At 42.2% G+C, this 12,062-nt stretch overlaps 1 protein-coding gene across 1 annotated transcript in view; it reads left to right on the forward strand.

Moving 5' to 3' along the window:
- Positions 1–12,062, forward strand: part of KIAA0825 (KIAA0825 ortholog) — a 220,648-nt gene that overhangs the window by 70,783 nt on the left and 137,803 nt on the right. Inside the window, exon 16 of the mRNA XM_063295424.1 lies at positions 1,519–1,678. Coding sequence (XP_063151494.1) covers positions 1,519–1,678 — 160 coding nt within the window. The remainder of the gene's footprint in view (positions 1–1,518; positions 1,679–12,062) is intronic.

Raw genomic sequence — 12,062 nt, forward strand, 5'->3', positions numbered from 1 at the left:
TGATTAAAATAACCTTCACTTTATTGTTAGCACCCAAATTATAATTTGTCAACTAAGATTGTGGAGAATACACAGTCTCAAAAGAAATGTCTGCTTTTCAATGTAATTTGTTGAGTCGAACATTATTATTTTTCATTATGGTGACCCTGAGTTGCCTGACTGGGTGCATATAAAGATTAAGATGAATGCAGTTATTCCTTGGCTGAGGTCTGCCTCTTTCAGGGCACATTCTCCCTAATGACATGATTGATAGGCAGTCCCAAATCTAGAGAGGAACTCATTAATCACAACACTGACTGAATCCAATCATTTGCTTCACCTGCACAGTGATGGACAGGAAAGGATACAGTTTGTGTGCTGACACTGAAACAGTCATTTGTCAGAGGGCCTCAACTTTTTTCAATGTCATCCTGTAAGCAGCTTGACATAAAATTCAGCTATACCACTATACAACTTCAGAAAACTACTTTTTAATTTGCTATAGTTATAAAGATGAGTACTTCTTTGGAAACTTTTAGATCAAATATAACAATAGCATATATCAGCAAAACTAAACTGTAGTGTCTATGTTTTCAAATTATTCGCCACCTTGAATGTTCTAAAATGATACATTGTAATATTAATTACTGGGATCTTTGTATGTACATGGGTTTTGCAAATAGATTTAAATTACTTAAATTTATTGCTTAAGTCTAATAATTATGCCTACAGTCCTACGTATGTTTATCTGAAAATTGGCCCAACTGAACTCAGTGAAGCTTAATTCTGAGTAGACATATACTGGAGTGCACAGCACTTTGTATTCATAGGAATAAATTCTTGGTTTTCATTGAGAATGTTGCATTATAGGCTCTATTATAATTGAAACTATAATAGGTTTTGGAGTTTCTAAATTGCTGATTGAGGATGGATCCAATGCTGTTATGCTGTATGAAACTTAACATTAGATCACAGTATATTAAATCATTAATACTAGAGTGGGAGAAAATATACCAGCCCCAGTGTCACGTGCAAAAAGAAAGTGCAAGCTTTTAACAATTTGTCCTCTCCCCAAACTGAACAGTGATATAAAATCACCCAATTAGTAATTGCTTGTAATTTTTAAAATACTGTATATTTATATGTTACCCAAAGTGTGCTTTTTTGGTTAAGAAAAATAGAAAAAAATTAATTGTCTTATATTTTTACATTTAGCATGTTTTTAAACTGAAGTATTATACTTCCTTCTTATTAGGATTCTGTTTCATACAGTGAGGAGATATATTTAAAAGCACAAGCAGAAAAGTAATTATGAACAGTCAAAAGATACCCACAAACTTACATTTTTCTCTTTTTAAACTACACTGAAGGACTTTTGTAGAACTGTGTTTCCATAGTTTTATCATATAATCACATAATGTAAGGATTGAAAAGCCCAAATCTGGAAATGTAACTATATTAGACTCCTGGATTAAAACTCTGTCTTTTGGTGGTATTCATTACTTCCTATTGTAATAGTTGTGCCTTCTTTCTTTTTAGTACAATTACTACTGCAAACGATAGTAGAGGCTTAGAAGAGGAAACCACTGAGCTTGAATTGACTGAGCAGAAAATAAACATGATGGCCTTGGATATCTGCCACAAACCAGGTGGCAGTGAATACCTGAGGCAAATTTATCACATCATCCAGCTCAATGAGGTAAGGAAACGGCCTTTTTTGCCGAGCAATTAGGTGTGTAGTGGCCTGAGGCAGCATCTGCTGGCAGCTAAGGGTTAGTCAAGGAGGTGATAATGCTTCCTAAAGTCAATACCTGAGTCAATACCTCACTGTGTTATATTGTTCACTTTCAGCTTTTCTGCATTTATTTATGAAAGGTTACTTTATATGCCTTTTATTTATGTATATAAACTCTGTCATGCTTGATTAACTGATTTCTGAGTTCTAAAACTGAAACAAAATGTGACACAAAATCATTTTATTTTATTTCCATTTTATGTTGTTTTCATTTTATTTTAAGGAAATTTATATTAATATAATAAAAGAATATGAATATGTAGATTTATAATAGATTATATTTTTAACCTATAATCATTGGAAAAAAAATTTCTATGAAAGAGCATTTATTTTAGCAATGTGCAAATTGCACAATGAGTAAATAAAGTAACTTCTCTTTCTGAATTGACTTCTGAAGCAGTTGTTACATACAATACTGTCACTGCTCACAGTTATGGGCCATTGCTGCCCAATATATCAGATTCATATGTATAATTATACTTCAAGACTATATGAATGAACATGATTGCTAATAGAAATAGGTTTGTCAGCTTTACATCATGCCTGTTATTTTCTATAATCATTTCATTTAGGAGCAAAGTTTAAAACAGGACCTTGTAGCTTGATTAATCACTGTAACTCTGAGTACAGTTTGTTAATTATTTGAGAAATTGCTGTTTTGATTTGGAGGGTACAGTATATAGGTGGAATAAAAATTTAAGGTATCATCTATTATTGATTCAGACAACTGGGGCCTCTCTAATTCCCCAAGTTATTGGGCCTAGAAACTTAGTTTGCCAATTTTGTTAAAAGAAGGGGCAATTATACGGCATCCTTTTGGCAAGGTACTGTACAAGCATTAACAATGAAGCTCTGAAAACAGTCCCAGACCTGAGTAAGATTTCAGGCAGGAATACTCCAAAACCTAATGAAATTTGGCTGCCTCCTAAGTTTTGGGCCATTTTAATATATTAACAAAATATATTGCTAGTTGCAGAACAACTGATTGGCATGCCAGGAATTCCTTTACAACCGGCAATTAGTTTTAATTTATCAACATGGCCTGCATCACTTAGCAAAGGCAATCCTGGCACTCTCTGTTGCCGTCATTAAGCGAATTCTACTTGTCATTAGCTGAGGACCCACTTCAATCCAAGCCATTCTGGGCTTGGTCCCTCCCAGCCCTGAGCCTCAGTAAGGTAAGGGACTGCCTCCAACTCTCCCCACCTGCCTATCTCTTCTCCATCTCTGCCCTGTTGGCTGCCCTGCACCCTGCCTTGCAGGGAGGCAAGCAGCCCCAGACCCATGTGGCTCTGGGGCTGCTTGCCACGCTGTGGCTCAGGGGCTTCTTGATGCATTGCGGCTCTGGGGCTGCAAGAAGCCCCTGAGCCACAGCACAATATGAAGCTGCAGCTGCCCCTGGAAGCCTCTGCCACCCAGCCCAGTCCCAGCTGCAGTTGCCCTTGCCCTTGCCACCCTGCACTCTGAGACTCCTGCCTCCCTGCACTCTGCCACTCCAGCTGACCTTCACTGTCATCTTGCTCCCACTGCTGACAAGGTATGCCCAGCCTGGCCCTTCGTGCCAAAAAGCCCCTTTGTGCCGTGCTACTGGGCTGGGCTGGGCTGGGGCTGGGTTTCGTGCTGTGCTGCAGCTCAGGGGCTGCTTCTTGCAGTGTGGTACAAAGGGGCTTCTTGGCATGCCATAGAAGCCCAGCCCCAGCCACAGCCTGGCCCAGCAGCAAGGTGCAATGCCACAGCCACCCCAGCCCAGTCATAGCTGCAGTCGCCCTCGCCACCATGTACTCCAAGGCACCTGCCACCTTGCGCCCTCCCACCTCAGCTGACCTTTGTTGTCTTCTTTCACCTGTTCCGTTGAGGCATGCCCAGCCTGGCCCTTCACGAGGTAGCTGCTGGCCATGTAAGGCCATCTTCCCCAGGTCTTGCGAGGAAACCACCATGTGCAACCTGGGGAAGAAAGCCTCATGCAGCCAGCAGCTACCTTGTGAAGGGCCAGGCCGGGCATGTCTCAACAGCAGGAGAGCAAGAAGAAAGCAAAGGTCAGCTGAGGTAGCAGAGCGCAGGGTGGCAGGAGGCCAAAAGGGCATAGATGGGGGGGGATAGGTGAGTGGGGGTAGTTGAAGCACCCCTGCGGGCAGGCTGCCAAGCACCTGAAGTTTGATCATATGACCATGGGGGTGCTGCAAGGGCCATAACTTTGGGAACTGGTCATAAGTCTTTAATTCATCGCTGCCATAACTTCGAACAGTCGCTGAACAAATGGTTGTCATCTGTATTTCTCATAATTATGTATAATTTTTCCTACCCACATTTTCAGTGAGCTCTACAACAACACAGAATTGCATTTGAGTGCTATTCCATAGAACATTACTGAAAAAAGATCTGATAAAACTTAAAACTTAAAAACTAAACAACGAGCAATCAAGAACAATCACTCAACTCTATAAAACACTTCTTAAAACATCTCTCAGAGTCACTCACTCAATGTTATACACCCAACGCCCATGGGAACAGTCAGATCTTTAGGGCCTTTTGAATGGCCAACAAGGTGGGGTATGACTGAATTTTGGGGGAAGCTGTTCCACAAGGCAGATGTCACTACAGAGGAGGCACTCCCATCAGATGATATTGCTTGATAGAAGGGGCCTAGAGCTTGCCAACTTTGTTGGATCTGAATTAATAGGAGACAAGCAATCCTGCAAATAAATTAGCCCTGTGCCATAAAGAATTTTACTGATGACGATCAATGAATTTCACCTGGAAGTCTTCTGGAAGTCTACTGGCAGCTCATAGAGTGGTAGTGTAGCGTAGGCACAATGAAGCACGGCCATAGTTATCCACACTGGTGCATTCTGGACCAGTGCAGTGTCTGAGTGATACTTAAGGACCGACCCAAATAGAATGTGGTGCTGTAATCCAAACAGGAGATGACTGAAGTGTGAGTGATTGTGAGCAGAGTCTCCCAATCTAGAGACAGATGCAGTTGATTTATGCATAAGGCTCCCTGGCCAAGGCTGCCACCTGGTCCTCGTAGGAGCATGATTCCAGGAGGATCTCCAAATTATGCGCCAGTTCTGACTTCCGGTGTGGACAATGGCAGCTTGAGCTGGTTTTTTCCACTGTGTGTGGACTGACCTGTCAGAGTGGCTTTTTTTCTTGAGCTCAGGCAGGCTTCCTTGGAGCCCAGAAGCGTTCTCCTGGTTAAGGAGAACTCCAGGAATCACCCCATGCATTCTCCGGATGGCTGGTCACAGTCAGAAGACCGCAAAACAACATTTTGCGATTGACTGGTAAGCAATCAGCTGTGAGGTGGGGCCATCATCTTCTTCCCAAGCCACTCTGAATCCAAAATGGACCTTAAAGCTGCCTGCCCCATTTCTACAGCCCTAAGGTTTTTTTGTTTGAATTTTACTAGAGAGAGGCTTTCTACAACAAAGAAATGTGGAATCTCTTGGTGACTCTCATTATTTTTGAAAATTATTAACTTGGTAGTTTGGCTTTTTATATGTAATTTGTTAAATTGAGATTTTGTGATGGAATGTGTTCCTGAAGGAGGGGATGATATGGTGGATTTCGGTGCTACCGCTGATTCCCAGGAAGGAGGGAGTGCATTCCAGGCAGATAAGAGGATTCACAGTCCATAGACTATTGCTGGGAAAGTTAAGAGGTTCAAGGTAGCTTTGCCCTAGAGCCTCCCAGGTTATTTATCCTTAGGTCAGTTAGAGTAGCTTTAGTCTGGCAAGCTTCTGTCTGTATGGTGAAAGCAATAAAGAACTGGAGCTTGGAATACACTGACTCGACATTGTTCTTGGGCTGGCTCTGACAGATTTAAAGAATTTGTGTTTTTTTTAAATTGCTTTTTTATTAAAGTGATTTTTGAGGAATATAAAACTCTCTTCGTTGAATCTGCGGATTGGAGTTCTGATCGATTTGCTTTCACTTTCCCATGGGAATGCTGTTTGTTATTACTTATTTTCCTGATTGGCCACACTGGAGATAAAAAGGCTGGAGAGAGTATTCAGTTACAGCGTTAATGACTTTACCTTCCTGTGGCACTAAAGGGCACCATAATCTATTTTACTGTTAAGAAATATATATAAAAAAGGTAAAGATTCCCGTTTAGTCGTGTCAAATGATACACTAGGGGGCGGTGCTCATCTCCGTTTCCATGGCCGAAGAGCCAGCGTTGTCTAAGGACACTTCCGTGTCATGTGGCCAGCATGACAATCACAGAATCGCTATATGGAGGAAATTAATTTGATATTTAAAGATCTATACAATGCTGTTATTCAAGTCTTGGAGCATTTCTCAGAATTTGTGGAGTCCAAATTGTCACAAGAATTGAGAGAAACTGATAAGGCTGAAAACTACCTTAAGAGTAAAGTGGTTTCTCCAAAGAAAAAGATGAGATTTGGTGACTCACATTTAAATAGTCAAAGGAAAATTGAGTTGTTGAAAGTTGAAGATAAGAAGACAGGGTTGCCACCACACCATGATCAAGAAAGAGAATTAAACTCTAGAGGCTGGAAGATTTTGGACAAATATTTGGGCTTTTTAAAGCAGGTTGTAGAATTTGAAATTGACAAGAAGAAAGCTCTGTACATAATACTGAGACATGTAAATTCCTTGGTTTACTTTGAAGTGGGATAATTGTCTAAATGTGTTTATCAGGATGGTTTCTTAAAGATTTGGATAAATGGTTATGCTGTTTTGAAAATTCTTACATTTTTGGTAAATGCGTAGGTTATGTTTAAATGTGGTTATCAGGATGGTTTCTTAAGGGTTTAGATAAATGTTTATGCTGTTTGGATAATTTTTATATTTTTGGTTGTTAGCTTAGTTGGCAGATGGGAGCAAATTATAGTGAAAAAGGGTAGTGTTTGTTACTATACTAGGTTCCAAATTATGTTTGAAGGGTTTTATATGTTTTTATATAAAAACATATAAAAACATATGTTTTATATAAACATATGTTTATATATGTTTATATAAAACGTATGTTTTTATATGGGAGGGTAACTTTGTTTTAGAAGGGAATGTAATAATGAGAATTTAAATGCTTTATAGAAATAATGTTTACTATAGTATGAATTGGAGTAAGAGATTGATATTGATTTATGTATATCTTTGTTACAGAAAGTCAGAAATCACTTCGTAGTAGTTTGTTTTGTGTGTTTTTTACACCTTTTTAGTTCTGTTTCTCTTTCTTTGTAAGCTTCTTTTATGTATATTTTGAAAATGCTTTAATAAAGTTTTCTAAAAAAAAATTATGCTCCAGTTCTGCCTGGGGGTGGGGTGGGGTGTTCATTCCATCCAGAATTAAAGATGGAAGGTTCCTGGTACTGGGGAACTAGGTATTGGCCCTAAAACCACTCAGTCTTACTAGGGTTGAATCTAAGCCTGTTCCTCCCCATCCAGATTCCCCAGAGCTTCCAGACACTAAGGAGGATCCTTGGAATCACATGGTCGACAAGGGGAAGAGATGTACACTTAGTATAATCAGAGTACCGATGATAACTCAACTTATGCCACTGGATGATTTCACCCAGTGGTTTCACATCAATGTTAAATAGGAGCAGGAGTGTACACCCCTGAGGTACCCCACAAAGGAGGTTCCTAGGGCTTGCCCTCTACCCCCACCATCAACTGGAACAGATCTTTGAGGAAGGCGGAGAACTACAACACTACAGCCCCTGCTCCTCTCCCCCATAAGTCAGTTCAGAAGGATACCATGATCAATGTGGTTGAAAGCCACTGAGAGATCAACGAGGGCCAGGATGGATGTACCAGTGCCATCTGAGTCCTCCACAAGTGCAGTCAGTGCTGTCTCATTACTACACCGAGGCCTGAATTCTGTCTGAAAAAGATCCAGATAATCTGTTCTTCCCTTCAGCAAAGGATCATTACCTTGTCGTGGTGCTGGAGCTTGAGCACCTCAATGATGCCATGAGCTAAACCGTGAAGGGCCACCCAAGACGGGAAGGTCATGACAGAGAGGTCAGACTAAATGCGATCCCTGGGGAAGGTAATGGCAACCCACCCCAGTATTCTTGCCATGAAAACTAAATGGATCGGTACAACCAGAGATATGTTGGTATACCATCAGAAGATGAGACCCCCAGGTCGGAAGATGGTCAAAATGCTACTGGGGAGGAACAGAGGATGAGTTCAACTAGCCCCAGAGGTGATGACACAGCTAGCTCAAAGCCGAAAGGACGGCTAGCAGCCGACAGTGCTGGTGGTGAACGGCGAATCCGATGTTCTAAGGATCATTGGATCATTCCACACCATTGGAACCTGGAATGTCAGATCTATGAGCCAGGGCAAATTGGATGTGGTTATTGGTGAGATGTCAAGATTAAAGATGGACATTTTGGACATCAGTGAACTGAAATGGACTGGAATGGGCCACTTCACATCAAATGACCACCAGATCTACTACTGTGGACAAGAGGACCACAGAAGAAGTGGAGTAGCCTTCATAATTAATAGTAAAGTGGCTAAAGCAGTGCTTGGATACAATCCAAAAAACGACAGAATGTTCTCAATTCGAATTCAGGGCAAGCCATCTAACATCACAGTGATCCAAATATACGCCCCAACCACAAATGCTGAAGAAGCTGAAGTAGAGCAGTTCTATGAGGATCTGCAGCACCTACTGGACAACATGCCTAAAAGAGACGTTATTTTCATCACAGGAGACTGGAATGCTAAGGTGGGCAGTCAAATAACACCTGGAATTACAGGTAAGCATGGCCTGGGAGAACAAAACGAAGCAGGACATAGGCTGATAGGATTTTGCCAAGACAACTCACTCTGCATAACAAACACTCTCTTCCAACAACCTAAGAGACGGCTTTATACATGGACTTTGCCAGATGGACGACACCAAAATCAGATTGACTACATCCTTTGCAGCCAAAGGTGGCAGACATCTATACAGTCGGTAAAAACAAGACCTGGAGCTGACTGTAGTTCAGATCACGAACTTCTTCTTGCACAATTTAGGATCAGACTAAAGAGATTAGGGAAGACCCACAGATCAGCTAGATATGAGCTCACTAATATTGGACTGCAAGAAGATCAAACCAGTCCATCCTCCAGGAAATAAAGCCAGACTGCTCACTTGAGGGAATGATATTAAAGGCAAAACTGAAATACTTTGGCCACATAATGAGAAGACAGGACACCCTGGAGAAGATGCTGATGCTAGGGAGAGTGGAAGGCCAAAGGAAGAGGGGCCGACCAAAGGCAAGGTGGATGTATGATATTCTAGAGGTGACGGACTTGTCCCTGTGGGAGCTGGGGGTGTCGACAACCGACAGGAAGCTCTGGCGTGGGCTGGTCCATGAAGTCACGAAGAGTTGGAAGCGACTAAACGAATAAACAACAACAAATATTCCTAAGGAATATGCAGTGGAGGTGAAGAATCGATTTAAGGAACTGGACTTAGTAGATAGGGCCCCAGAAGAACTATGGACAGAAGTTCACAGCATTGTTCAGGAGGCGGCAACAAAATACATCCCAAAGAAAGAGAAAACCAAGAAGTCAAAGTGGCTGTCTGCTGAGACACTAGAAGTAGCCCAAGAAAGAAGGAAAGCAAAAGGCAACAGTGATAGGGGGAGATATGCCCAATTAAATGCAAAATTCCAGAGGTTAGCCAGAAGAGATAAGGAATTATTTTTAAACAAGCAATGCACGGAAGTGGAAGAAGACAATAGAATAGGAAGGACAAGAGACCTCTTCCAGAAAATTAGAACCATCGGAGGTAAATTCCAGGCAAAAATGGGTATGATCAAAAACAAAGATGGCAAGGACCTAACAGAAGAAGAAGAGATCAAGAAAAGGTGGCAAGAATATACAGAAGACCTGTATAGGAAGGATAACAATATCGGGGATAGCTTTGACGGTGTGGTCAGTGAGCTAGAGCCAGACATCCTGAAGAGTGAGGTTGAATGGGCCTTAAGAAGCATTGCTAATAACAAGGCAGCAGGAGACGACGGCATCCGAGCTGAACTGTTCAAAATCTTGCAAGATGATGCGGTCAAGGTAATGCATGCTATATGCCAGCAAATTTGGAAAACACAAGAATGGCCATCAGATTGGAAAAAATCAACTTATATCCCCATACCAAAAAAGGGGAACACTAAAGAATGTTCAAACTATCGAACAGTGGCACTAATTTCACATGCCAGTAAGGTAATGCTCAAGATCCTGCAAGGTAGACTTCAGCAATTCATGGAGCGAAAATTGCCAGATGTACAAGCTGGGTTTAGAAAAGGCAGAGGAACTAGGGACCAAATTGCCAATATCCGCTGGATAATGGAAAAAGCCAGGGAGTTTCAGAAAAACATCTATTTCTGTTTTATTGACTATTCTAAAGCCTTTGACTGTGTGGACCATAACAAACTGTGGCAAGTTCTTAGTGGTATGGGGATACCAAGTCATCTTGTCTGCCTCCTGAAGAATCTGTATAACGACCAAGTAGCAACAGTAAGAACAGACCACGGAACAACGGACTGGTTTAAGATTGGGAAAGGAGTACTGCAGGGTTGTATACTCTCACCCTACCTATACACCTTGTACACAGAACACATCATGCAATGTGCTGGGCTTGAGGAATCCAAGGCTGAGTTAAAATTGCTGGAAGAAACATTAACAATCTCAGATATGCAGATGATACCACTTTGATGGCTGAAAGCGAAGAGGAACTGAGGAGCCTTATGATGAAGGTGAAAGAAGAAAGTGCAAAAGCTGGCTTGCAGCTAAACCTCAAAAAAGCCAAGATTATGGCAACCAGCTTGATTGATAACTGGCAAATAGAGGGAGAAAATGTAGAGGCAGTGAAGACTTTGTATTTCTAGGTGCGAAGATTACTGCAGATGCTGACTGCAGTCAGGAAATCAGAAGACGCTTAATCCTTGGGAGAAGAGCAATGACAAATCTCAATAAAATAGTTAAGAGCAGAGACATCACACTGACAACAAAGGTCTGCGTAGTTAAAGCAATTGTGTTCCCCGTAGTAACATATGGCTGCGAGAGTTGGACCATAAGGAAGGCTGAGAGAAGGAAGATCGATGCTTTGGAACTGTGGTGTTGGAGGAAAATTCTGAGAGTGCCTTGGACTGCAAGAAGATCAAACCAGTCCATCCTCCAGGAAATAAAGCCAGACTGCTCACTTGAGGGAACGATATTAAAGGCAAAACTGAAATACTTTGGCCACATAATGAGAAGACAGGACAGCCTGGAGAAGGTGCTGATGCTAGGGAGAGTGAAGGCAAAAGGAAGAGGGGCCGACCAAGGGCAAGATGGATAGATGATATTCTAGAGGTGATGGACTCGTTCCTGTGGGAGCTGGGGGTGTTGATGACCAACAGGAAGCTCTGGCGTGGGCTGGTCCATGAAGTCACGAAGAGTCGGAAGCGACTAAATGAATAAACAACAATCTGTTCTTCCAGAGTCTGCTGAAGCTGAAGCCCAACTGCCTTTTCCATAACCTTCCCCCATAGGGGAGGCTGAAAATTGGTATGTTGGATCCAGTGGTGGTTTCTTGAGCAGGGGCAGACTGCCCTTATTGCCATGAGGTAATGCTTAATAAAGGCTCTTACACATGTTTGCTTGGTTTTGCTTTTTTCAGTGGTACCTAGGCATCTCTTCTGCCATTTCATCTCCCACAGCTCCTCTGAAAACCACTGGGCATCACTGGATCTGCAAGTAGGGAGGAGCTGCCAGGTGCAATCCAATATAAAGCCACTGTTGCCTTCTCATTCCAAGGGGTAAGCAAGGCCTCAGTTGAGCTATGTATCAGAGCCTCAGGAATAATCCCAAACTCCTTCTGAAACCCGCATGGCGGGAGCAGCTATGGAAAACCCCAAAGCAATCAGAGTGATTCAATCATAGTGCCGGACTGATTTTAATATATCCTATATCCAGATTGCGTTGCCGCTGCCTTGAGGCAAAAGAAGATCAAGCATCCCCTCAGTGAAACAGTGACATCTTGAAGAACTCAGCAGACATACCTTATCTGTTGCAGCATGTGCCCTGTGGAACAGCCGTCCCATGGAGATCCAGATTGCTCAAACCCTGTTGGCCTTCTGGAAGTCTGTAAAAAGCTGGGTTTTGCCACAGGTGTTAGGGCCAGGCCATGACCTCACAAGCTACCTCTGATTCCATGCCCAAGGAAGGCAAGATGAAATCCCCTAACACTATAGTCTGGGATACTGTACTGCCAACTCTGACACAGTGTCAAGCAGTTCAGGCAGGGAAGCCAATATGCTGTGGGACGCTGGTA

This window comes from Candoia aspera, chromosome 2 (assembly GCF_035149785.1).
Source record: "Candoia aspera isolate rCanAsp1 chromosome 2, rCanAsp1.hap2, whole genome shotgun sequence".
Lineage (NCBI taxonomy): Eukaryota > Metazoa > Chordata > Lepidosauria > Squamata > Boidae > Candoia > Candoia aspera.